General features: G+C 45.9%; 1 protein-coding gene across 2 annotated transcripts in view; it reads left to right on the top strand.

Moving 5' to 3' along the window:
- The window catches only part of GLDN (gliomedin), a 67,136-nt gene extending 41,389 nt beyond the window's left edge, over positions 1–25,747 (top strand). The window contains exons 5-11 of one of the 2 annotated variants that reach the window (XM_074393602.1): positions 5,474–5,620; positions 8,995–9,123; positions 11,861–11,941; positions 12,039–12,164; positions 13,580–13,730; positions 23,184–23,314; positions 25,367–25,747. In XM_074393602.1, coding sequence (XP_074249703.1) covers positions 5,474–5,620; positions 8,995–9,123; positions 11,861–11,941; positions 12,039–12,164; positions 13,580–13,730; positions 23,184–23,314; positions 25,367–25,473 — 872 coding nt within the window. In that variant the 3' untranslated portion in view covers positions 25,474–25,747. Of the gene's footprint in view, positions 1–5,473; positions 5,621–8,994; positions 9,124–11,860; positions 11,942–12,038; positions 12,165–13,579; positions 13,731–16,349; positions 20,570–23,183; positions 23,315–25,366 lie in introns of those variants that run through there. The other variant, XM_003928852.4, reaches the window with a different exon arrangement.
- The last annotated feature ends 2,222 nt before the right edge of the window (positions 25,748–27,969 follow it).

Raw genomic sequence — 27,969 nt, 5'->3', positions numbered from 1 at the left:
TTCTGGTTGGAAGACCACTTAATACTCCATAGTGGGCAATATTGCCAGAAGAAAAAGCCAAACTTCCCTGTGCAGATGATGACCAAACAGACCTAAGCGTAAAGGACGAGAGGGAAGAGCAATCAGCAGCTTGGACATAAGCAGAGGCACAGTGGAAAAGGCAGGGAACGGGGGCCGGAGGGTGTCACACAAAACCCAGTTCCAAGACACAAAGAAGAAGGAGGGCTTTCATTTCTGGTTTTTTTCTGAGAATTTGATTTTTAGAGAAGATACTGCAGCATTTCTCACGGGGAGAGAACAGAAAGGCCTAGGCTCACAGATTATGAGGCCACCCCTGGGTACTAGTGGGGACCCTGGCTAGACTGGGGTAGGACTAGGGGGTAATGGCCTTCAAAGTAAGGTTGGGGGTTCAGCTCCACCTATGCAGGAGGCAACCAGGAGCCATTATAAGACTACCCTGATGAAGCCAGAGCTTAAGCTCTGTAGCCTAATAGTGGCTTCTAGAAGATTGACATATCAAAGTTGCTCAGGTTCTGACCTTAGAAAAGCTAAGAATGATGGTGGAAGAGCAGAGCCAGGTGGTTTGGGTCCTGGCTCTTCTGCTTACTAGCGGTATGCCCCTGGGTAAGTTACTTCATCGCTTTGTGCCACAATTTCCTTGTTTGCAAAATGGTGACAATGATAGTATTAACCTCATAGTGTTATTAGGAAGATTAAATGAGTTTGTGTGTGTGTGTGTGTGTGTGTGTGTGTGTGTGTGTGTATATATGCATGCTTAGAAGAGGATGTGACACAGTGTAAGTGCTGTACTGGGGTTAGCTATTTTTATTGTTGTTGTTTTCAAAAGTGGGGAAGGAGAAACTTTATTTAGACCAAAGGGAAACCTAACTGGAAGCGTTCTGTATTCATTTGGAAACACCCACTTAGATTTGAAGAGAAGAGTCAGAACTGAAAGAGACCTGAATGTCAACTGTGCAGCCAGCATCTTCTATGAAGTATGACATGCCATTGCCTCAAAATCAAGCATTTTCTTTCCTTCCATCTGCCTCTCATTTTCTCACTTACAAGTTAGTGCTGCAAAGTCTTCTCTAAAAATCAAATTCTTATAAAAACAGAAATGAAAGCCCTCCTCCTTATTCGTGTCTCAAGACTGGGTTTTGTGTGACACCCTCCAGCCCCTTTTCCCCCCCGTCTTAGTCAGCAACAGATGATACTGCTGAAAATAAAACCTCCTCCCTCACCCCCTACTGTGAAGACGAGAGTGGACCTCAGCCCAGAGATATCACACAACTCCAAACTCAAATGCTAATGAAACTGTTTGTTTTGAGTGGGCAACACCTGGGAAAAGAAATGCCGGCGAGCCACTTGTAGCACAAGTTAGGCAGGCAGAGTTGGGCCTTCCTTCTCTGGCATAAAGTGCTGACTCAAAGCCAGCCAGGGGTCCAGATCACATCGTGTCCTAGCTGCCACTGTGCACAGCCAGCATCCCTGACCTTCGCTGGGCCAGGGCAGGGTGGAAAATGCCACGCATAGGTTCCTGATGGTGAATCATGATTAGGTGGCATTTCATTTCTGACATACCACAGCCAAAGCACAGCCAGGGCGATTTTACCAACAAAGACGAGGGAAAGCTGTGTCAGTGCCATGGTGGACAAGAGGGCAAAGGCAAACTATGCAGATAAAATGTCCCCCAACACTTTCTTAATGAAAATTAAAAAATGATCATGCCTTCCCCAACTACAGTCAAAATACAGCCTTAAGCAAAGGTCTTGAATAGCTTTAAATACCTGCCCCTGTGGGGGCTGCATTTCAACAGCTGCCCGACGGCAGGCACGTTTCCCTATTTCACATATGGCCTTTCCGAGAAAGAAAAGACAAGAGGAAGGAATAAAAGAAAGGAAGGAGAAATCGGATGATGCAGAAGGCTGTTTGTGACTATCATAAATGCCTGAAAAAGATATCTCTGCGGTAGCCAGCAGATCCCATTTCCCTGGGCACTGCTAAATCTGGGTCATGTGAGACCTTTCAAAGGTGTCAGTTACACTTGCTGCATTGTGCGGGCTGGACTCTATGGCGATGCCCTCATCTTTTGTCTCCTTCAGATAAAGTGCCAAATTGCCCGTTTAAAACTGACAAAAGAACGTCTTCTCACACACAGGGCCTGGCAGAAGGGCTCCTTTCAAGTGAGTAAACCACTTTCCAGCCAAATGGCCTCATGACTGAGGCTGGGGGGAGCCAGTGCAATGGATTTTTGGTGCTGTAGTGAGGAAGGCGTTACGACTAATGACCCCTCAGAGAGGCATGCTTTGACCCCTGAATCCACAGAATCCATAGCCGAGCCGGTGCTGACAATGGACAGGCCCCTGCTCCTCTTCACATCATCTGGCTGGGCAGCCGCCACCCAAGCTTACCACTGGTAGCTGTGAGGACCCCAGGTCTTCTGACTCCCAGCTGTAGCTAAATGTCATGGTTTTCGCGAAGGTTTTCTATTGGTTGGTTGAAATCTAGCAAATGATTTTTGTTCACTACAGTTTTCTTCTAACAGTGATCAACACTTTGAGGCTTTTTCATGCACTGCTGTCTTCCTTAGAATAATCTGTGGATGGTTCCTTGAATATGGGATACAAATATGAATATGGAAGAGCAGAAACAATTTTGATTATTTATTACTCCTCTAGGGTAAATGAAAGGTGCTAAGAGCTCCAGATTTATGTTTTAGGGTAGGGGTCCCCAACCCCCAGACCCATATCGGTCCATGACCTGTTAGGAACCGGGTATACAGCAGAAGGTGAGCAGCGGACAACTGAGTGAAGCTTCATCTGTATTTACAGCCACTGTCTAGTGCTCACATTACCCCTGAGCTCCACCTCCCATCAGATCAGCAGTGGCATTAGATTCTCATAGGAGTGCAAGCCCTGTTGAGAATCTAATGCCTGATGATCTGTCACTGACTCCCATCACCCCCAGATGGGACTGTCTCATTGCATGAAAACAAGCTCAGGGCTCCCACTGATTCTACATTTTGGTGAGTTGTATAATTATTTTGTTATATATTAGAGTGTAGTCATAGAAATAAAGCTCACAATAAATGTAATGCATCAGAATCATCCCAAAACCATCTCTCCCCACATCCTGGTCTGTGGAAAAATTGTCCTCACAAAAAACTAGCCTCTGGTGCCAAAAAGGCTGGGGACTGCTGTTTTAGGGAATAATTAATCTGACGGCAGTGCAGGGCATTTGTGTATAAACTGAAGGGTATTATGACTTGCTAACCTCCCCATCACTGAAATCTCTGCCACTTGGGCAATACCTCTGTTGAGCAATATCTCCAAGGAGCTGTTGTTAAAATGAGCACATATTCCCTGAGATAGAGTATCATGTTAATTGATTCATATCTGGCAATAGCTTTGAACAATATTAGATAATTAACTTCCCCTCTCAGGGACCCTGTGTAACTGTATAATTAAGAGTTCTAGTGGCCTTTTTATGGATTCCTTGAGATTTTCTACATAAGCACTCATGACATCTGCAAATAAAGACAGTCTTCATCCATCCTTTCCAATCTATCCACCTTTTAGTTATTTTTCCTTGCATTACTGCTCTGGCTAGGACCTTCAGTAGGATGTTTAAATAAAAGTGGTGAGATTAGATACCCTCTTTTCTGATCTTAGGGAGAAAACGTTGTCTTTCACCATTAAGGATGACACTAGCTATAGGTTTTTTGTAAATGACCTTTTGCAGACTGAGGAAGTTCTATTTCTAGTTTGTTGACAAATTAAGAATGGGTGCTAAATTGTATCAAATGCCTTTTCTATATCCTTGAGATGATCATATAGTTTTTCTTGCTTAAATTGCTAATACACTGAATTACATGAACTGAATAATTCAAATTTTGGACTCTCAGCAAGCATAGAGTCAAGCGGTTAAATAATTTGCAGATAAGTTTGGTCCTTTAGAAACTTGTTTTGAAGCTTTGTAATGATGGGTCCACAGCATCCTTCAAGCCAAGGCTAATTTAGCCTCACTACTACAGCAAGACTTTTTCAAGGACTCTACCTGTTATTTCAGTATTTTGAGATTTCTCCGTGTTGGCAGTGGGAATGAGAATTTTTTGCTATGTGAATCCCAAAAATTGTATAGTGAATGGTCTGTGAATTCCTTTCCCAGCCCTCTGGAATTCCCTCACATGTGCGAGTCATCCCTCAGTTACAGGTTCAAGAGAGCCCTTTGCAGATCAGCAGGGCTCTTTCACATAGCTGTCTCCTCTCTGCTCTTCTGTCTTGCAAATTCTAGCCACCTCCATCTCCCCAAAATCTGACGTTTGGCTCAACTTAGTGAGATTGATAGGCTATTTGAGGTCCTCCTCCCTGTGCCACTGGGAACTACCTCCCAGCAGTGAATTGGGACAATCCAAGGGGGTGCTTTCACTGCCCAGGTCCAAAGCTGACACAAGCTGTAACTTAGAGCTTGACTGGTTGCTAGCAGTGTGCGAAGGACAGCAGTTCCTGTAGTCATAGCTCCCTGTGAACAGAGGCAGAAATTTCGCTCACTACCTTTTACTCGCCATCCTTACTAATGGTTGTCTTAAAGCAAACTTTACCTGTTTTGCTATTGTGATTGAAAGCATTATTGTGATTGAAAGTGTTTTGCATTGGAATGTCACAGAAAAGGGCATTAGAGATTTGCTTTGCTGCTCTGATTTGGCAGCATCTGTTATAACCACTGTAGGCCTTAGTTTCAACACCTATAAGATGAGAGTAAGGATGACTGCCCAGACTACCACTCCAATATGTTGTGAGAAATAAACTAATGATTTAACACCCACTAGTATGGCAGTGGACACACCCTTCTGAGCATCATGGTTGCAGACTTCTCATTAGGCCTTCCTGACCTTCTTTCCAGTGTTGCTGATGTTACCCCTCTTGCCATTCACTCCTCTCTCTGATCTGTTGGCTCAGCCAAATTTCTCTGAAAATAATCCAGCAGGCCAGGTGTGGTGGCTCATGCCTATAATCCCAGCACTTTGGGAGGCCAAGGTGGGCAGATCACTTGAGGTCAGGAGTTCAAGACCAGCCTGGTCAACATGGGGAAACCCTGTCTCTACTAAAAATATAAAAATTAGGTGGGTGTGGTGGCTCACACCTATAGTCCCAGCTATTCAGGAGGCTGAGGCAGGAGAATCACTTGAACCCGGAAGGCAGAGGTTGCAGTGAGCTGAGCTCATGCTACTGCACTCCAGCCTAGGCAACAGAGCCAGACTTCATCTCAAAAAATAATAAATAAATAATCCAGCAGGGCCACCCAGAAATGCTGTTCTTTAATGAACATACGGCCACACTGCTGCTCTAAAATGGTTATGAAAAGCTGTGCGTTTGGTGTATCTGCTTCCCTGAAAAGCACAAAGTACAGTAAAGTGGCATGCTGAACTTCTTGCACAATAGGCTAAAATGTCTTTTGGTTTTTTTTTGGTCAGGGATACCTGGAGCTGCAGGAAATCCAGGGGAAAGAGGAGAAAAGGGAGACCCTGGTGAACTGGGCCTGCAGGGAAATGAGGGCCCACCAGGGCAGAAGGGAGAAAAGGGAGACAAAGGAGATGTGTCCAACGACGTGCTCCTGGCAGGTAAGAAGGGCGCGCGCCGGCTCTGAGGGCATGCGTGCCCAGAGAACCACCTGGTTGCAAACACAAGGGTGGCTCCTGTGTCTTCTCTCCTTTATGGCCTTATGCAGCCATCTGTTTTGCAGCATGTTTTGGAGTTCTATGCTTTCAAAGAGGAGAAACCTGAGCATGTTACTCCATGTGGGCAAGACCAGGTCTGGCATCCCAGTGCATAAGTGGTTCAGGTAATTGGGTCTAAAAGGCATGGCTGACTTCAATGGAATGAAGGAAGTTTCTTTTCCAAGTATCTACTGAAATCCAGCACAATCCAGAACAAGACAAGTAAGCAAGCAACTTATGATACCTCAGAGGACAACTGACAGGAAGCAAAAGCATTTGCTGTCGAGGTAGAGCCATCCTCAGGCCTGGAACCTAATGGCCTTTTCACATAGGACTGGGGCAAAATATTGTTGTGCCAAGCCCCGGTCAACCTCAGTAAGGATGGCAACAGACTCAAGAATCCAAAGAAGAGACCTGGGGCCAGCAACTGCTACATGGGACTTTACTGGGGGACTTGTACAGGGGAGAGAGTCCAGTGGTAATGGGGTGGACAGGAGAACCACCTTAAGACAAAAGCAGCCTAGGGCAGTGGACTGGATGAGCTAACTGCCTTACCTGCAGCCCAGGGGCAATAGACTCAGCAGGAAAACCACAGACACCTGCAAACAGCATGCAATTTACCTGACATTTTCACTTAACAGCTGTACTAGTCTGTTCTCACATTGCTATGCTATAAATACCTGAGACTGGGTAATTTATTTTAAAAAAAAGAGGTTTAATTGGCTTATAGTTCTGCAGGCTGTACAAGAAGCATGATGCTGGCATCTGCTCAGCTTCTGGAGAGGCCTCAGGAAACTTGTAATCATGGCAGCAGGTGAAGGGGAAGCAGGCACATCAATGGCAAGAACAGTAGCAAGTGAGAGTGAGAGTGGAATGTGAAGTGCCACACACTTAAATGACCAAGTCTCTCAAGAACTCATTTATTACCAAGGGGGCAATGCAAGCCATTCATGAGGGATCTGCCCGCATGATCCAAAGACCTCCCACAGGCCCCACCTCCAACACTGGGGAACATGAGATTTGAGCGGGACATTCATACTACGTCAGCACTCTCCCCTTAACCACCTCCACCTAGCAACCTTCACCTAACCCAAAACTCAGGGCCTCAACTGCCTGCATGGCCCCCATTCCATGGGATGGGTCAGGGGCTCAGATGTTCCTCAAAACAAGGAACGAAGCTCTGGGTTGGCAACTCCCAGATTCCCCAGCTCTGAGCACACATTCAGATGCATCTGCTATACAGAGTCATTCTAAGGATACACTTCAGTTACTGTCATCAGGGGTATTTCCCCTACAAATGCAGTGGCTGCTTTTCCAGCCCAGGGTAAAAGCAGATAGTTGGTGTTTGTGGGAGAAGAGGGTAAGGGGCAGCAAGCCAGAAAGATAACAACACAGGGGAAAGAGCAGGTGACAGCTGACTCTCATGGAGGAGCAGGAGGCAGAAGAATTTTAGAAGCACAGTACTTTGGAGATCACCTATATGATAAAAATATAACAATATAAATATAACCATGAAGACAATAAAGATGTATCAAATACCAGAGAACATTATTTCTGAGTCAGAGACTTAGCTAGTAGCTGGAGACGAGTAAGACATAACATTTGTCCTCAGGAAGCTAGGAGGAGGCTAGGTGTTCAGAACAATGACCCAGAATCAGTTGCCCATCCAACCATCTATCCATCCACTCGGACTTGACTGAGTGCCTGCTGTTTACCAGGTACTGTGCTGAGACCAAAGCACCAAGGAAACATCGAACTGAGGTTAGTACATTTTGTTTCATGAACAGGGGATGTTGCTATGCAAAATGTGTAAAATTTAAGAGGGGTTTTGACAGAGTGATATACATAAATATGTTTGAAAAATATAAGATTACGTTACACTTCAGCTACATAGGAAAGCGACACATCCAGAGTACCACGTTCCCCCATGCTGCTGACCAAGTGAGGGGTGATGACAAACCCTTCAGAAAAGCACCATCCTGTACGAACCCCAACTGAAAAGGCCAGGTCAGGGCAGAGGGTGTCCCTTGGAAGAGAGTGGAGAGGGCACCGGAAGAGGGCGGAGCGGGGCGCAGAAGGAGGGCAAAGAGGGCGTGGAGGAGAATAGAGAGGGCGTAGGAGGCTGGGGCTCGTCTGCTCTGCCTGCAGATCCCTGCTTCCGGCTTCTGTGACTCCACTTGCCCGCTGTAGACAGACTGAAAAGGCTTATTTGGTCTGGCTGTGAGGAGGCAGCTAAAGAGACCTTAGCTGACCAGTCTCAGCTCAGGACAGGAGGGGAGAACCAAAGGGCTGAACACCCCAGCCAGTGCCATCTTTGCAAAAGCTCCAGAACCAACAGCCCTGCTGGGGGCTTCATCCACATCAGCCACCTGAAGTTAGAGAGGCTGCCTGCAAGTGTGTAGGGATATAGCTGTCAAAGCGCTCACAGCAGTGGCCTCCCTGATTCCCACAGGGCAGGGCAGGAATTGTGAGACTCAATTTGGAGATGAAGAAATTTAGGGGCTCCGAAGGGTTAAGTTCTCTGCCCAAGATCACAAAGCTGAACAGAACTGGAACCTATAGGACTCCTAATTTCTTCAACCACACAGAGCGGTGCTTCTCATACCTGTCTACATATGAAAATGCTTCGGATGATACAGCTGACCAACCTCCCCACAGACATTCAGATTTGATTGGTCCGAGATGGGACCCAAGCATTAAAATTTCATGAAAGCTTTTTAGGTGATTCCAATAGGCAATCAGGGTTGAGATACACAGGCATGGCCAACAGAAACAGGATGAGCTTTACAGAGAGACACACACCTCAAGCTGTGCTTCCGCTGTCTTCAGCTGTAGCACTGGGCAGGTCACTTCACTTCTCCAAGACTCAGTTTCCTAAGGAGATAACACTATGACCTCACAGTGTGGTTGGGAAGAATGATGGGAGACTGTGAAACTCTCGGCACAGTCTCTGGCACCCAGTTGGTACTCAGCACCTACTATAGGTTGCTCCTGAACGTGGCAAAGACAAGTGCTAGGGTAAGTTACCTCCAGGAGGGGTAGCTCAGTGAGGCTCCAGGGAGGTGCTCGTTAGTCCTCTGTACTCATATTTAGAGCACCTTAATCAATCTCCCTCTTCCCTTCCTCCCTTCCTCCTTTCCCTCACCCTCCATCCATCCCCCCTCCCGCCCTTCCCCCTTCCTCCCTTCCTTTCTCCCATTGCCCTCCTTCCCCTTCTTTGTCCCTCTCTCCCCTTCCCTCTTCTCCCTCCTTCTCTCCCTTTCTCTCTCTCTCTCCAGGTGCCAAAGGTGACCAAGGCCCACCCGGTCCTCCTGGGCCCCCAGGCCCTCCAGGTCCTCCAGGGCCCCCTGGAAGCAGAAGAGCCAAAGGCCCTCGGCAGCCAAACATGTTCAATGGACAGTGCCCAGGTCACCACCCCTCCCCCACAGGACCCGCCACCTCTGTCTATTATCCCAAACTCTTGGTCTGCACCCCAGGCTCTGTGACCAGATTTGTTTTAATAGAGGGAGGAGGGTTTTGTACAAAATAAGAGTCCCCTTCTTGCAGCCTTCTCATAGGAGGTCTCTTTGTAGTCTGCCCCTAGGCTAAGGACTAGGGACAGTTGTAGAATTAGGCTTCCATTCCCCTTCCCTCATCCTGCTTCCTTCATTTACCAGAGGATAGGTCAGGGACTCAGATGAGCAGATCATCCCTCCCCGCTCTGGAAAGCTAAGCTGCTCACTTTTTGCAGTCCTGGGAAGTGAGAAGCTTGACTGATGCTCAGGAGATGAAGGGGACGTTTGGGTTGGCTAAGTCCTCAATGGTGCTGCAATGAGCCGGGCTCGGGGCTATGTGCTTGTTTAATTCTCACAGCAATCCTATGATATTGGAATCATTATTGCATTTAACTTACAGAGAGTAAAACTGATACTATCCTATTCCTTAGCTCCCAGAGAGCTAAGGAACTTGCCCTAGGTACCCCCAGGAGTAAGGGGAAGAGCTAGGATTCAAACCCAGCTCTCAGGGCATCTTCCATTTAGATAGAAATTCACACTGTGAGACCTGACCCAAGGTCAGGCTAACCAAGAGCAAGGAACACTTGACCTCTGCTGGACCAAGAGGACTTGTTCTTCAGCTGGTTTGTGGCCCAGTGGCCACAGGGTTGAAAGCTCACTGGAAATCAAGGATTATATTAATAGAAAATACTTCTAGGTTGATGCTAGGACTTCTTCCCAAAAGGAGTGACCTAGGATCTGTCACTTTACTGAAACCATGAGGAGGGCCACTTGCAGCCATCTCCTCAACGGCACTCGTAAGGAGGCTCCTCACTGGAATTTCTCGGCCTTGCTGTGGCCGTTGCTGCTATTTTCCTAAACAGTCTTGAGCTCTGTTTGGTGCACTGTTCTTTCTGGAAGACAATTGGGTGCATGCCGTTAGCTGTCGTAAAGTGGGCGAATCTGTGCTTTCGAAGATGGCACCATCCCCCTATCCGACTCAGTGGAGGCTGATTCTAATTCTGCAACGTGCGACCAGGGCAGAGCTGCTCCTCCGCTGGGCTGCCCTGCAGTTCCTCCCCAGAAAGCAGCACCAGCCCTTTGCTCAGTTTCCCTTGAAGAATGAGCTGAGTGGGACCTCCCCTGAGAGAAGAGGGCTCTGACCCCAGCTTTTGCAGAATTCTAATTTGCCACAGGCTCTGCCAGCCAGTGACAGCCCTTGTCTAAAGAAGCCATCTCCTGGGTTTGGCGGGATCTACCTGGGGGCTGGGTTGGCAGGGGCTGGACCCAGAGCCATGAAAATGGCTTTAAATGAGGCATTATCTTATCTTCCACTCTGCCTCCTAGAAATGAGTCTTTGATTGCCAGGCATTTGCATCTGAACTTGGCCCTCTCTCCTGCTCCATCTCCATGTCTTTAATACCCTGTAGTTCCCTAAATGGAAAGCCCCGTTGAAACCCTGGGGGCAGCAGGATTGCCCATGAGACGTCATAATAGATCCCAGAGACCACTCTCATCAGATGACAGAGGGACTTCAGGGAAACAGGCTTATCCAGCTAGAAGGAAGCTTAGAGATCATGGATGGTTGGGCCCCCTTATTTTACTGATAAAGGAGCCCTTGAGCTTACCCTTTCCGTCAAGCAACTACAAGGTGATTTGAACCCCTCAGGATTTGAGTGGGCCTGCAGTCGAGTGCATGGCCACATTCATCCTCCTCCCTCTGCCTTGCTGCCACCCTAAGGCACGTCTTCACCAAAGGTCTGAATTCAGCCCATTCATTAAGGGGAACACCGGCAAGCCGAGGAGGATGAATCACAGCTCAGCGGCAGCCTCAAGCCAATCTGAACCAGGCCCCTGTCAAGGACCGGTGTTTCTCTAGGCCAGGCATCCCCAAACTACTGCCCCTGGGCCGCATGCAGCCCCCTGAGGCCATTTATCCGGCCCCCCGCCGCACTTCAGGAAGGGGCACCTCTTTCACTGGTGGTCAGTGAGAGGAGCACAGTATGTGGCGGCCCTCCAACGGTCTGAGGGACAGTGAACTGGCCCCTTGTGTAAAAAGTGTGGGGACGCCTGCTCTAGGCCCTCGGAGACAGTGGGGAAATGGTCATGAGGGGACTCCTGTGTCTCTGGGCTGGATGGAATCTAGCTTACTTCTTCCTCTAAATCTGCACTTTCCCTCCCATGCCTCTCCCAGGAAGATGCTGCATAAAGTGGGCCACCCCATTCTCTGGGGCTGCTGCTTCACAGCTTCCACCACCTTCCCTGGAAGTGAGAATCCTTCCAGAACAATGCAATCATGATAGTGACACCACCTGCCAGACAGGCCAGGAAGATGTCCACAAGCCTCTCATTTCCCCAAATTGCTGAGGCCTTGAACAGGCTGGCTCAGGTCACTTTGTCACTTTTACTGACATCCTTTTGGGATTGTATTATCTTAGCAACTGTGCTCATGGAAAGCTTCTTGGGAACTCAACAAGCAGCGGGAATAGTTTGGAAGGCTATGGCTTAGAGTTGCTTAAAAGCAAGCAACCAAGGAATCTGGTGACCTATTGCAAGGGATACTTATGAGACAAGAATCTGGAATGAGGTAGAGGAGAGCAGCAGCTATAAAGTCCAACAAATCTCACTGTGCCAACCGCATTTGCTCTGATGATTATTGTTGTCATTTTAGGTGAGACCTGTGCCATACCAAATGATGATACCTTGGTTGGAAAAGCCGATGAGAAAGCCAGTGAACATTCCCCACAAGCAGGTACAGAAACAAAGCCTCCTGTCTTGAAATTTAGAAACTGAATGCCTTTAAGTCATAATTGACTGGCAAGTGACATTCTTTTCTCTTCTTTTGGCAGAATCCATGATCACTTCCATTGGAAACCCAGTGCAGGTATTGAAAGTGACAGAGACATTTGGGACTTGGATAAGAGAGTCTGCTAACAAGAGTGATGACCGGATTTGGGTGACGGAGCATTTTTCAGGTACTTGCACTCGTCCCATGACCCATATCTGTGTAGCAACTGGATTTCTCATCAGTTGCCTACCTTCAGGCGTATTCCATTTGTGTGTGTCTGAAATCCCTGGTAGTTGGCATAATAAATGTCTCTTTATCTTAGAAAGACCGAAGAGTGGGCAGAAAACTTTCCTCCTTTGAACATGCTGTGGCAAGCTTTGAAGTTCAGGTCACAGGGGCATGATGAGGGTAACCCACATAGAGCCTGCTTTAGGCCAAACATCCGCAAGGAAACAAACAGCACTATGACTGCAGGCCCCATAAACCTCCAGACCATAATGTGAAAAAACTGTCAGACAAATCCTTGTGCACCGTCCGTCTTTCTCTAAGTTTGCCCCCCTCCTAGAAGAGTACTTTTGGCCATCTTTCCCAGCCACCTGTCGGACACAGAGCCCAGGAAGGAGGTGAAGTTTCACCTTGCAGTTACACTGCATCCGAGCAGGACCCTAGTTGTACTGTCCCAAAGAGACGTGGTCAGGAATCGCTGTAGGAACACTGGCCTCTTTAAAGAAGGGGTCTGGCCATACTCACTGGTTGGAGAAATAGCTGAGAAGAAATCATTTTGTATTTCACCACGGCAAGTTATTCAACTGGGCAGCTGGTAGTAACTGCCCAGAATACCAGAATCTGGGGACTCAAAAAGGAAGAGTAATACTGTATATTAGCAGTGGCTGCCACACAGTGCAGGAAGAGGTGGGAGGAGGCAAGAGGTGACCACCCAAGCACCAAGTATTTGCTATTCCTGGTGATGGCCTATGCCATTCTCATAAAGAGTTTAATGAGGCTGGGTGTATTGGCTCACACCTATAATATGAGCACTTTGGGAGGCCGAGGTGGGTAGATCCCTTGAGGTAAGCAGTTCAAGACCAGCCTGGCCAGCAGACGAAACCCTGTCTCTACTAAAAATACAAAAATTAGCTGGGCATGGTGGCCCGTGTCAGTAGTCTCAGCTACTTGGGAGGCTGAGGGAGAAGAATTGCTTGAACCCAGGAGGCAGAGGTTGCAGTGAGCTGAGGTCACAACACAGCACTCCAGCCTGGGTGACATAGCCAATACCCTGTCTCAAAAAGAAAAGAAAAAGAAAAAAAGAAGAGTTTGATAAACAGTATAGAGTTGCGGGGCAGTGGGGCTGGGGGAGTGTGATACACAGTTCTCCCAGGAGGAACAAAGCCAATTTGATGCCCATCACTTTTAAAGGACATTTCAGAAATCCATATGGAGAAGTGGACTTTGAGTTTGGGAGTCTTAGATTCTTCACATTGGACATGGGACCTTAGGGAACATTTCACTCTCAACTTCCCTTCCTCTGAAATTCCTCCAAGGACTCCCTCCCAAGCTGTGATCGCTGGAAGCAACAGCCTCTTTCTGGCTTCCCCCCTACAGGCATCATGGTGAAGGAATTCAAGGACCAGCCCTCTCTTCTGAATGGCAGTTACACCTTCATCCACCTCCCGTATTATTTCCACGGCTGTGGACACGCTGTTCACAACAACTCTCTCTACTACCACAAAGGGGGTTCCAGCACCATAGTGAGGTGAGTCACTCTGGACCACGGCACCTTCTCATGCCTCTCAGGGAGCACCTGCACTGTGGTGCTTTTGTGAGCAATTAGGGGTAGGGACTGCGTTTTCATCACCTTTGTGTCCCTAGGGCTGACACACAGAGGTCAATCAGGGCTTATTGATGAATAAATCACAGGATACATTAGTGAGCCCCATGGCCCAGCCCCTGCCTGGGGTCTGCATTTGTTGCTGGTCTGGACACCCCAAGGAAGGTCAGAGCCAGGTTCTCCCTGGACTGGGGTGATGGTCACAGCTTCCTCGTCCTCTGAGAGAGAAGCAGCAGAAACTCAGAGCTCTCTCGGCTGGGATGTGCTGCTGCTACCTGATAAAGTTTTGTTTTGGAAAACTTTGGGTGTGAGGAATTCCATGTCACAGCTGAGATCATTGAAGACTGGGGACTGAACCCCAAGTCAGGCGTCTCTGCCTTCAGATCCATGTGTCATCCTGATGGAGTACTCCCAGGCCCCACTCTGCTCTCCCATGGGGAAGGGAGGAGGGTCACCTGGGTAGTCACTGCCAGGGCAGCCGCTGAGTCTTCCCCACAAGAATTGCTGAAGTTCTGTCTTTTTGGTTCAAGAAGAGGAAATCAAGCTCTCGCCTTTTGAGGCAGAAGCAGGTCATCTTGGGCAAATCAAGAGAGCAATGAACCAAAAGCCAGGACACCTGGTTTCTGGCTCCAGCTCTTCTCCTTCCTCTATGGCCTTGGACAAAAGACAGCACTTCCTGTATATCCCTGTCCTCAACTAAAAGGATGGACTAGAGACTCTGAGTCCTTCTAGCTGTTTCCCTATCTGAAACAGTAAACCCAGTATTATGAATGCCACAGTCCTACTCATTCCAAACAAGATGAGGGAAGATGGTCCTTTCTCTTTCCCTCGCCCTTCTCCCACCCTTAGTGGGGTTCAGCTTTAACAACCTTTGGCATTTGAATGCTCATGTTAGAATAGGGCGAGTTTCCCAGTGTAATGTGCAATTTGATCAGACATGTTACTAAACACAACACTTACCCCAGACCCACTAACTCAGTTTAATAGGGAAGCCTAGTAAACCACCTCCATCCACAGACACATCGGACATTGGTGTCAGCCGTGGCAGGAAGCATTCCCTCCTTCGCCTCCCACTCCCCTCTACATGACACCCCCATCCTCTCTACACCTCCCTGGCTGACGCTTTTGGGCAGTCTTGTGCTAGCAGAAAAAGGCAAGTGACCGAACACCTGCTCAGTAGTCCTTGCTCTCAAGACACTCTTTCCTCTGATGCTTCTCGTTGAATCTTGTGGTTCCCTGCTGCCATGTTACATAGGGCTATTGCCACATGGGTAGGGTCAGGGGGAGTTCTGTGGAGGATAAGCCCCACAGTAAGAATTGGCCTCTTTAAGGAGGTGTGTCTTCTAAGAATGCTAAGTTTGGATGCAGTGGTTAGGAGGCCTGTACCTCTGTATGCCAGGCCATGAGCCTGGACCTGATGGAGAGGCAGAGCTGAATTCAACCCTGCTATTGCTGGGAGAGATGGGCCTCACCAAGGAATGCACCTGTGAGGTACCAGGACCAGACAGGGACAAATGGCAGCACTGAACCCCAGGTATTCAGAGGAAGGAGAATTCCTGTGAACTAAGATGGGCAGGGACCTTCCCAAGCCTCACTCCTCTCTAGTTTCTTCACGGTTTCTTAATAGACTTCAAGTCTGTTAGGATCAAATGCATATCCACAGACTCGCATATTTCATGTTTCTTCTGCTGCTCAATGGCACCCTCTGGTGTTTTCTTTTAGCCTAATGTTCCTGAACTTTCATTCCTGGAGTTAGGCACCGTTTGAATTATAATTCATTTTATGATACAGCCTAGAGTTGGGATCTGTCCAATCAGACAGCCTCCAGGAGCTAAGGTGCATGAGATTTCATGCCATAGCTTAAGGTGTCCAGCCACTTACTTGACAAGAAAATGGGCTTCACAGTCATGACTCTGCAACAGCCCTTCTCAGCTGGTGACTTTCCTCTTAGCAGGTTGTGAAACCTTATTTTTTTTATTTTTTATTTTTTAAATTTCAGCAAGGAGTAAAGGAATAACTCCCACACTTAGAAACCCTAAGTTCGACCTCCAGCTCTGCCTCTTACTTGTATTCCTGGGGCCAGTCACTTCTCATTTTTTGCTTATAAAATGAGAAGATTGAACTACATCCTCTTTGACAGCCCCCGTGCAGCTCTAAGAATCTTTGAGGGGGCATTTCAGGAGGTCAGCAATCATCTGAGCATTAGTGAGGTGAAGTAATTTTCTGGGGGTCACATGGCTAGTAAGTGGTCACTCAGATGCGAATTCATTCTGACTGTGGGGAGTATTCTCTTGAACACCACACCACCGTCTCCCTGTTGCCTCTGCTAGCACAGCTGATCATCATCTCCTATGCCCTCGCTGCTCACAGCATTGTCCAAGGATCAGCAGAACAGGCATTACCCGGGAGCTTGTAAAAAATGCAAAACCCCAGCCCTTACCCCAGACCCACTAACTCAGTTTAGTAGAGGAGACTAATAAACCACCTCCGTCCACAGAAACAGTGACTCATGTCTCCTTTTTTTTGTTTGTTTGCATATTTCAGATTTGAATTTGGCAAGAAAACATCCCAAACTCTGAAGCTTGAAAATGCTTTGTATTTTGATCGAAAATACCTTTTTGCAAATTCCAAGACTTACTTCAACCTAGCTGTAGATGAAAAGGGCCTTTGGATTATCTATGCATCGAGTGTGGATGGCTCAAGCATTCTTGTAGCACGGCTAGATGAGAGCACATTCTCAGTGGTGCAGCACATCAATACCACGTACCCCAAATCCAAGGCCGGCAATGCCTTCATTGCCCGAGGAATCCTCTATGTCACAGACACCAAAGATATGAGAGTCACATTTGCCTTTGATTTGTTAGGAGGCAAACAGATAAATGCAAACTTTGATTTGAGAACTTCCCAGTCTGTTCTTGCCATGTTAGCATACAACATGAGAGATAAGTATTTATATTCATGGGAAGATGGCCATTTAATGCTTTATCCTGTGCAGTTTTTGTCAACTACCTTAAATCATTGATGTACTGCATTCTGCTCCCTTCAGCAAATTTCAGGTGTTTTATGGGACCAGTTGTATCCAAGTAGGAAACTTGTCTTTTTCCATATATTTAGAACATAAACTTGTGACGTAAGTGTTTATATAGTCAGTGAGCCCCCCTTAGTGAAATTGCAACAGATCGGAAGTTGAAATGGCTGAGATTTGGTGATGTCTCCACAATTTGCTTGGCAAGTTACCTCTTTCTCCTTGGGCCTTAGTTTCCCCGTTAGTAATCTGAATCAGCTGGCTAAGATGATTGGTAAGATTTCTTTACCTGTAGGAAATTTGGTGATTCTTGGCTGCTGCTATCCTCACAACTTTTATGTATCTGCTTCTGTTGTTTAGTTTTTTAGCCACATGCTGACCAAATTTAACTTTGAATTGGTAAGTCCAGTGGCTTGAGTAGTGAATCCCTCAGTGCTGACTTATATCTGGTTCTTTGAAAAAATGTGTTGACTCTTTAAGACATCTAAAGTATCACACTATCCATAATTTATTGCTTTTCTTTGCATCTGCACCTGCCAGCACAGAATAATCATTACCCTCAGCTGCTGACTGGGCAGCTCTGAGATTAGCAAAAGCCAGGGACAGCTACATGCTCAGGTTTTTTTTTTAATAAGATATTTTTTGTTGTTGTTTTCTTTTTTAAAATAGTCTTGCTGTGTTTCACAGGCTGGTCTCGAACTCTTGGGGCTCAAGTGATCCTCCTGCCTTGGCCTGCCACTACTGGGATTACAGGCATAAACCACTGCCTGGCTCAGGTTTCTTAATAAAACAGAATCACAATCTTGCAGGTTCCCTCCAATTTCTGATCATGTTGATTTGTAGCTGTGGATCATGAACAGCAAGTCCTCAGGTCACTCTGACTTCTTTTTTTTTTTTTTTTTTTTTTTTTTTTGAGACAGAGTCTCACTCTGTCACCAGGCGCCAGGCTGGAGTGCAGTGGCACAATCTCGGCTCACTGCAACCTCCACCTCCCGGGTTCAGGCAATTCTCCTGCCTCAGCCTCCTGCGTAACTGAGACTACAGGCGCACGCCACCACACCCAGCTAATTTTTATATTTTTAGTAGAGATGGGGTTTCACCATGTTGGTCAGGATGGTCTCGATCTCTTGACCTCATGATCTGCCCACCTCGGCCTCCCAAAGTGCTGGGATTACAGGCTTGAGCCACCGCGCCCGGCCAACTCTGACTTCGTATACTTCTTCCGTGGATCCAGTATCAAAGTACTAAATGCTATGTAAGTAGACACTAATCTGGCTGGAACCAGGGGAAGCACTTTGCAGTGTTCAGAAGAGAGGCGTCATTTGCAATTATTGTGTAGAACTGGGCCAGAGTCAGTCCATTGCCTGTTTTTGTAAATACAGTTTTACTGAGCACAGCCACACTCATTTGTTTATGCAGTACGGCCTGTGACTGCTTTTGCTCTGCAACAGCAGAGTCGAGTCATTGCAGCAAAGAGTGTGTGGCCCCACAGTGCCTCAAATATTGGCTAGCTAGCTCTCTATGGAAAAAGGCTGCTGACTCCTAATAAAAAATACAAAGTGAGCCTGATTCTTGAAAAAATCAGAACCAGACCCTGTTTTGTTTTGTTCTTGACTAAGAAGCCACATAGGATGTGATGTGCCTTTGGGTAGAGGGGAAGGGTGATAAGATGAAGTGTCCTCCACAAAGGCCAGTTAGGGACTGCTCTTTCTCCAACATAGCTTTAGAGCAGGCGTCCCCAAACTACAGCCCGCAGGCCTCATGCAGCCCCGTGAGGCCATTTATCCGGCTCCCCGCCGCACTTCAGGAAGGGGCACCTCTTTCATTGGTGGTCAGTGAGAGGAGCACAGTATGTGGCGGCCCTCCAACGGTCTGAGGGACAGTGAACTGGCCCCCTGTGTAAAAAGTTTGGGGACGCCTGCTTTAGAGGAGGTGATCTAGTCTCCTTGGGCGCCAGGAGAGAATCCCGTTGAACTTGTTCCTAAATGCTTTTAAATATGCATATTTTCTGCCAATTCACTTCTTTAAACATCTTTCAGCCCAGCGCTATGCTCTGGAAGGGCCACTGCGAATAGAGAAGAAGCTGGAAAAGTTCCTGGGGCTCTGCAGCCAGGAAGGGGAACCAGGGCAAATCTCATGTAAAGATTTTTCAGCAACTTGCCCTAATTTGTGTGTGTTCCGAAACTTTTTCTCTGGGACCAAATTCATTCTCAGTGGCCCTAGTTCAATACATTATTCACAGCAGTATTTTAAAACTTGGGATAAGCCAGGCCTGGGGGCACATAACTGTAATCCCAGCGAGTCGGGAGGTAGAAGTGGGAGGATCACTTGAGGCCAGCAGCTCAAGACAAGCCTAGAGAGACCCCGTCTCTAAAAAGTAAACTATAAGTAAATAAAACTTAGGGGATGTACAGATTTAAATAATCAAATCTCCCTGCTCCCCTGAAAGTCCCCAGGCAGCTGTTATTGACTTGTTTGTTGTGTTCTCAATACGATGAGTATTTGAAACGTCTCCCCCTACCTTTTCATTAGAATGGTTGTGCCACATCATCCTGGCTTTTAAAAAATATTCTTTTCAGATTCACGTTCTCTAACAAAGAGTCTCATGTTCAAGACTGATATGTCTAATGAATGCTGGTGTTCTTTTAAAGTATTTAAATATATATGTTGCTGTTGCTGAACACAGGAGACCAGGACAGGAATCTAGTTTCATAGTAATGGAAATATATACAATACTCGTTGGATATATGGTAGCAATCAAAGGAGGTTATTCATTAGCACATGTTCCTTTTAGAAAAACGCTTTAGAAACCTCAGTCTTGATATCTTAGCTATCTTGGCTCCCTTACTTGTGAGTAAGGAATCATATGCTCGCTGTTGGAGAAGCTTATACTGGGACTTTTTTTCTTTTTTCTTGCTATGGCAGAGTAATGCTAATGTAAGGACAACTGAGTTTGATCAGTGTTTAGTGGCAGTGGGTCATCTTATCTGATTGTCTTTAAAAGTGAAAAGAATTGAGATTTTATTCTTGTAAACTTTATTTGATTTTTTTTTTAAATGTTGGGCTCACTGCTAAAATAGAGTGTATAATCTAATGTTTTTAAGTCAAGATACTGTTTTAGGAGTTTACCCTCTCACTTATAATCAAAGTTGCTCTAAAGCACTTTCCAACTATCTGCACTTCTGATGTCAGAATCAAGCCAGATACTTCTCTAATTCTTCTTCAATCCAAAGTAGATAGCTTCCCACTGGAAAGTAAATAAAGCCATCCCTCCCAACCTCAAAGCTAGGCCAGACTCTACATCAAAGCATTTTCTTTCAACTGATAAGGTGGCCTTTTGAAGACAAGCAGGTGGTTCTGGTTTCAAGTTATCATTAGGCACAGGTGCTATGGCAGAAAATGTTCTGGGGTGGAAGTTTTCAGATAAGGAGTCCTGATCTTAGGCATCTTAACTGTCACAAGGTGAAAAGTCAAATGAAACAGTACAATTCTTGATGAGTCCGGTGTCATTTCCCAGTCACACAGACTACATTTTGGCTATGATTATCTGATGTCAAGTGAAGGAGACGTGAGTTATAGGGCTTTTCATTTACATCCAGATGTTGTGGGCTTGTGTTTCACGCATTAAGAGCCATAATTTCCAACCTGCACAGATTCTGAACAACAAATGATAATGATGAATGTCTTTTTGGTTGTAATTTAACAAGCCAAATAAAACAATCATTGCTGAGCACAATCACATGCTGAAACAAGTGTGGTGTTGTTTTTACCTCTTGTTAATGTATATGTAACATTTAAAAGAAAAAACAAGCTAAAATAATACTGTGGTAGAATTATACTGGTGGCTACTTTGTGGAAGTTCTCAGTTTGCTAGCTCATTCTGAACACAGTACTGAAAAATTGTTGATATAGACTGTCTTTTCTCTATAAGAAAACATGAACAATGGAAATCTAGTACTAGAACTGGGTAATACATAGACATAAATGCAATAAAGATTTGCCAATTCATCAGCTTGGGGAAGGCAACTGAGGACGTAATACTTGAGACTAAAGATGAAAAGAACAAAAATTTAAAACTGGATTTGTGTGAATTTGAGCAAGTTTCTTAATCCCTCGGAGCCTGTGTTTCTTCCATAACACATGGATAATAGTATTTACTTCCCTTTACTTCTCTATGTGAAATGTTCTGATAATTATACAATTCTTGACAAATCATAATTGTTACTTTTATTGTTCCTCCCTGCAGGGAACCAGAGTGACCCTGTGGTTCTTATGGCCTTATCTAGGGCTTCAGAAATAGGGACACCATGTGAGTAGTTTCCATGGGCTGAGAGCAAGGACCTGGTAGATCAGGTAACACTGTCACAACGCCAAAAAAAATGGTCCCTTAGTTATACAATGAATTTACATAAAACTGTTCCCAAATAATGAAAAAATAGTTCAACTATGTATTACCTTGACCTATAGAGCTTCTTTATAACCTTCCCTAGAAATGCCTGTTACTGGACTTTTGTAACTGAAATATTACAAAGCAGAAAGAAAAGTCCAAGGAGAAAATAATAGTGTCACCTCTTTAAGGTGTGATTTTAAGACCGTGCCTGTGATTTTAAGATATCTAATCTTATATCTATTCACTGTCAAGATTTTAAATAAGGATCAGATTGGTCTTTTGGTCCCACTGCAGTTTCCTCCAGACACTCTGCTGCAATCAAACTCAACAACTGAGTTAAGTTTTAATAAAGAAGTGGTTTAAACTACTTCTAAAATCAGATTCTTGTGTCTAGCAATGTGGCACTGTGAGTGTCCCAAGCTGCTTGCCCAGAGGCCACATCCACAACCGCAGGATAAAAGGTCAACACTGGTCGGGACCCTGCAGAACACTCAATCCCCCTCTCGTTTTAAAGTCTAGGAAGGTGAGACCAGAGAAGATGCATGACTAACTCACCACACATGCAGCCTAAGTGCCAGTGTCAAGAGGAAATACGGTTCCTGACTTTATGTTTTCCACCTCATCCTACCGCTTCCAAAGATAGGATTTGGTTCTTATAACTGGAAAGCAGAAATAATTAACTTTGAACACTTTTTATGGCACTCCTTTTTAAAAAGCTGTATCTAGAGAAATATGCTGAATCCAGCCTCGTCTTGCAGAGAAGTTCCATCGCTTGGGAATGCCCAGCCTCACCTTCTGGAGCAGATACACACGCCCAAGTCCAGCACTACTTGTGACTTGTAGATGCTTTAGAAACATCAAAGCAGCTGCCACTTGGTGCTCATGGTCTCTATGCCGTGATGTCTTCTGGGCAATCTGCACACATGATTTCACTCAATCATGCGCAAGTGGAAAAGTCCTTAGATATCACCCCTTCTCTCTGTGTGATGTTTAAATCCTCTCTACAAATGCAGTGGACTCTGATACACTCACGACTTGGATTCCACTTCAGAAAAGACATTTTGCTTTTGGTCCTGGAAGTGCTGTCAGCCTCTGCAGAAATGGCCAGAGCTGCAAGGAGCCGCTTTGCCCATGGACACTCCCCATCATCCAATGACTGATCAGTGTGGGAGTGTAAAGGTCTGGACATCTCAGCCCACCTTGTTATTACTCTAAAAGGCAATTCTAGTGCCAGAGTACCCCATGGTTCAGCCAAGTCTGTCACTGAGCCTGTATTGCAGATTGACTTTCTCTGTCCTTCCTGCTTCTGCCACCTCCCTTCCACAGATGTTGATCCTAAGGGATCTTCTTAATGACATCCTGCTGGCTAAACTCCATCTCAAAGTTTGTTTCTCAGAGAACCCAACCTGTTGTAGAATTGCCACATAAAATACAGGATGTTCAGTGACATTTTAATTTCAAATGGACAGAAAAATTATAGTAAAACTATGTCCCAGATATTGCATGAAAAATACTAAAAAGTGTTTATTTAAAATTCAAATTTAACTGGGAGTCTTGTATTAATATTTGCTAAATCTGGCAATCCTAACCAAGTATGGTCCCAGAAAGAAGCCACTGATATGGGGCTTCCAGGCTGGATCACTCACCGCTCTTCCTTCAGTGAGGACCCCAGGTTGGTAATAGATGAAGCACAGATAGCAAGGAATTGGTCTAACTGCTAAAACTTCCATTGGTGATCAACCGGCATGGTACAGTGGTAGAAAGGAAGGTATTAGCTGATGTGATATATCAGATGTTTGAGATTATGGGAGAAATAGGGACTGAAAGGATAATAAAATCAGGTGGCTACTGCTAAGCTTGATTGACCCACCAGAAACAGATAAAAAGCTGAGAGTGACTAATCACCAAAAGACAGCTGAGCGAGAAAGCCACGGGTCTCCTAACCAGCTCCTTACACTTTCAGCTTACAAAGAGGTTCTCGTCTCCTGCAGAAGGGGAGTAAAAGCTCAGGATCAGACCCTGGACATAAAGAGCAGAATTACCAACCTCCAAAGAAGGTTAAACTCTCAACAAAAGAAGACCTGCTATGTTCAGGTTAGAACACGGACAGGGACAGATTGGGGCTCTGACATATGGGATAAAATGTCTCTGTTGGCCACTTCCAAGTTGCAGTTTTTGTAGACTTTGTGGGCGTTTAGAAATAAAGGGAAAATTCAGAGCTAAGTTTGTTGGCAAAACTTTTTCTGTAGAAGACATGATAGCAAATATTTTAAGCTTTGTGGGGCACATGGTCACTGTTGCAACTACTCACCTCTGCTGTTGTAGTTGAAAACTACAATATGCAAATAAATGAGCATGGCTCTAGTTCAATAAAACTTTATGGACACTGAAATTAGAATTTTATATAACTTTTACATTTCACAAAATGTTTTTCTTTTGACTCTTTTCTTTGTTCTCAAACTTTTGACATGCATCTTACTTTTAAAAATGATTTACAAATGTAAAAACCATTTTTAGTTTACAGACCATACGAAAAGAAGTGGCGGGCCAGATCTAACCCAAAGGTCGTAGTTTGCCAATGCCTGGAATATTCATGCTACCTAAATGGTACTTTCAGTTAAGAACATTTTTTGGCCATTGCTAGAAGATGGGAGCCACTGTGCCAACTTAAAGATAGCTGCACACATAGGCTACAATAGTTTTCATTTAACTTTCTCCAAAGAAGCAAGAAAAGAAATACTATGGTGGTGGCAACATCAGTGCCCTCATCATAGTTCACATTATTGAGGGCTTACTGTGTGCCAGGCAGTATACTAAATGCTTCACGTGTGTTAACTCATGCAGTTCTCATGGGAAGCCTATAAGGCAGGCGTCCCCAAACTTTTTACACAGGGGGCCAGTTCACTGTCCCTCAGACGGTTGGAGGGCCGCCACATACTGTGCTCCTCTCACTGACCACCAATGAAAGAGGTGCCCCTTCTTGAAGTGCGGCGGGGGGGGGGGAGGGGGGGCGGATAAATGGCCTCAGGGGGCCGCATGCGGCCTGCGGGCCGTAGTTTGGGGACGCCTGCTGTAAGGCATAGTCTTTCTAAAATCAGTTTTCCAGATTGATAAACTAAGAAGCTCACCCACTGTTGCTCAGCTTGTAAGTGGTGCCGTTGGGATTCAAATTCAGGCAGTCTGACACCAGAGCTCACGCTTCTAGCACTACTCTTTCTTGCCTCTCACAGAATACCTGGGATTCACCCCCATGCTTTTTGGCTCCCTCTGACCTTTCTACTGTGATGATAAGCGCTAAAGACATCCACATAGGAGGAGACTCAGCAAGCCCTTTTCTGTCTTTGTCTTTTGGTCTCTCTTGTCCTTAGGAGTCTGGCAAGGCAATACGAGGTGGGCAAGCTGATCTCCTTGGTGAAACATGGAGCTGTGTTTCTTTCTATTTTCACTCTTGCTGTCTCTGTCTCTTCATCCCCCAATTTGTGCTCTAGAATATACTTTGGGAAATACTACCATAGGCACTCGAGCTTTCTTTTGGTTCCTGTTGGCATAGTTTATCTTTTTCCTTCTTACTGTTAATCTATGGTGTCACGGTAAAGTGGTTCTTTTTGTAGGAAGCATATAGTTAAGCTTCATGGGGTTTTTTTTCTCTCTCTTTTTTTTTTGCTTTTTTTGTTTTTAAACTTTTCTAACAACTTCTGCCTTTCAATGGAGATATTTAGAGCAGGGATTAGTAAACTACATGTTTGTAACTAACGTCCTATTAAAATACAGCCACATCTTTATTTATATATTGTCTATGCTTTTATACTTAAAAAGTTATTAGTTGCAACAGGGATTTTATGGCCTATGAGCTTAAAATATTTACTGTTGGCCCCTTTAAGAAAAGGTTTGAAGACTCTCCATTTGGACAACTTGCGTTTTTTTCTTCCCAGCTTCCCAGTTCAGACCGTTCCACGCGATGGGTATGCACTTGTTGATAGGGCTGGTTTCTATTTGCCACCTTGTTTTTGCTTTATCTGTTCTTTGTTCCCCTTTTTCTTTTTCTGCTTTTTGAATTGACTGACTGTGTTCTAAAATTTCACTGTACTTCCCTTCTGGGCTTATTAGTTTGTATAATTGTGTGATTTCTGTCTTATTTTACTTTAGGGTTTATCATGCATATGTTTTTCAAGAACCTTTTTTGGATGGAGGCAGAGCAAGATGGTGAAAGCAGCCTCCAGCAATCATCCTCCCCACAGGAAAACCAAATCTAACAGCTATCTACACAAAAAATCACCTTCATAAGAAGCCAAAGAATCAGGTGAGCAATCATAGTACCTGGTTTAACTTATTACTGAAAGAGGCACTGGAAAGGGTCAGAAAGACAGTCCTGCATAGCCGACACCACCCCTTCCCCAACCCCTGGCAGAGAATCTGTGTCCTTGGGGAAGGGAGAGCACAGTAACTGTAGGACTTTGCGTTTGAACTCAGTGTTGCCCTGTCACAGTGGAAAGCAACACCAAGTAGAAATCAGCTGACACCCACAGAGAGAACATTCAGATGAGCCCTAGCCAGAGGGCAGTCATCCCTTCCAGTGGCCAGAAATCAAGTTCCTGGAAGCCTCGCCGCTGCAGACTAAGGTGACTTGGGTTCCAAATAACCTCGAGAGGCGGTCTAGGCCACAAGGACTACAGCTCCTAGGCGAGTTCTAGTGCTGTGCTGCACTTGGAGCCAGGGGACTTGGGGGGCACGATCTAGTGAGACATAAGCCAGGATAGCCAAGGGGGTGCCTGCACTACCTCTCCCCCCAGGCTCAGGCCACACAGCTTGAAGCTCAGAAAGAGACTTTGCTTCCACTCAAGATGAGGAGAGGGACAAGTAGAGAGAACTTTATCTTGCAACACAGAAACCAGTTCAGCTGCAGTAGAATAGGGCACTAGGCAGTGTCCTGAGCCACTCATTCTAGAGCCTAGTTCCCAGGCAACATTTCCGGTTATACTCTGGGCCAGAAGGGAACCCACTATCTTAAAGGGAAGGACCCAGTCTTGGGAGGATTCATCACTTGCTGAGTAAGGGGCCCTTGGTTCCTGAATAATCAGCAGTGGTTTCCAGGTAGTACAGGTCGTAGGCCTTGGATGAGCCTCTGAGACTTGCTGGCTTCAGGTGAGACCCACCACATTCACAGCTGTTGTAGCTATGCGGAAAGACTCCTGCTTGCAAAAAGAAAAGCAGAGGGAAGGGTAAAGAGGACTTGCAGCTTAGGAAACAGGTTGGCCACAGTAGGGTAGAGCACCAAGTGGGGGCTTGGGGTGCCCGATTCCAGGCCTTTACCCCCAGATGGCATTTCTGGACCTGTCCTGGGCCAGACGGGAGACCACTGCCCTGAAGGGTAAGTTCCCAGACCTGAAAGCACTTACTGCAAGCTGACTGAAGAGCGCTTGGGCCTTGAGTGAACATTGACAGTAGGCTGGCAGTACTCCCCATTGGTCTGTGGCAGTGGTGGCCATGGGAAGAGACTCTTGTGGAAAAGGGAGAGAATAGTGAAGAGGTTTGTCTTGTGGCTTGAGTGCCAGCTCAGCCACAGTAGAATAGAGCACCAGTAGATTCCTAAGGTATCTGACTCCAGGCCCTGGCTGCCAGACAGCACCTCTGGACCTGCCCAGAGATGGAGGGAACTTGCTGCCCTAAAGGGAAGAACACAACCCTAGGCGTTGAGCAAACCTAAGTGGTAGCCACATGGTGGTTAGTGGGCCTTGGATGAAATTCAGTGCTGTGCTACCTTCAGGTCTCACCCAGTCCCACGGGTGGTGGCGGCCACAGGGGTGCTTATGTCACCCCCTTCCCCAGCTCTAGGGAGCTCAGCATAGAGAGAGGGACTTCATCCTTTTGGGAGAAAGTAAAGGAAGACAACAAGAGTCTCTGCCTGCTTATACAGAGAATTTTTCTGGCTCTCATCCAAGCCCATCAAGGTAGTGCCTCTGAGTCTGCACAAGCCACGGTATTATTGGGCATGGAGTGCCTCCTAATGCAGATACAGCTGCTGTTACCAAATACAGAAATCACAACACCCAAGTCCCTTTGACTATCTGGAAAGCCTCCCCAAGGAGGACAGGTAAAAACAAGCAATGAGCACAACAAATACCTGTATTAGTCTGTTGTCACACTGCTAATAAAGACATAGCCAAGACTGGGTAATTTGTAAAGGAAAGAGGTTTAATGAACTCACAGTTCTGTATGGCTGGGGAGGCCTCACAATCACAGCAGAAAAGAAAGATGCAAAGGCATATCGTTCATGGCGGCAGGCAAAACAGTGAGTGTAAGGGAGCACCCACTTTAAAACCACGGGATCTCATGAAACTTAGTCACTGTCACTAGAACAGCATGGGAGAGACCCACCCCCTATGATTCAATTATCTCCCACTTGGTCCCTCCCATGACGTGTGGGAATTATGGGAGCTATAATTCAAGATGAGATTTGGGTGAGGACGTAGCCAAACCATATCATTTCACCCCTGGCCCCTTCCAAATCTCATGTTCTTACATTTCAAAACCAATCATGCCTTCCCAACAGTCCCCCAGAGTCTTAACTCATGTCAGTATTAACTCAAAAGTCCAAAGTCGCATCTGAGACAAGGCAAGTCCCTTCTGCCTTATGAGCCTATAAAATCAAAAGCAAGTTAGTTACTTCCTAGATACAATGGTGGTACAGGGGTCGGGTAAATACACCTATTCCAAAGGGGAGAAATTGACCAAAGTGAAGTACCTATAGG

The sequence above is a fragment of the Saimiri boliviensis genome, chromosome 2, assembly GCF_048565385.1.
Source record: "Saimiri boliviensis isolate mSaiBol1 chromosome 2, mSaiBol1.pri, whole genome shotgun sequence".
In the NCBI taxonomy this organism is placed as follows: domain Eukaryota; kingdom Metazoa; phylum Chordata; class Mammalia; order Primates; family Cebidae; genus Saimiri; species Saimiri boliviensis.
This window is presented reverse-complemented; position numbering and strand designations above follow the sequence as displayed.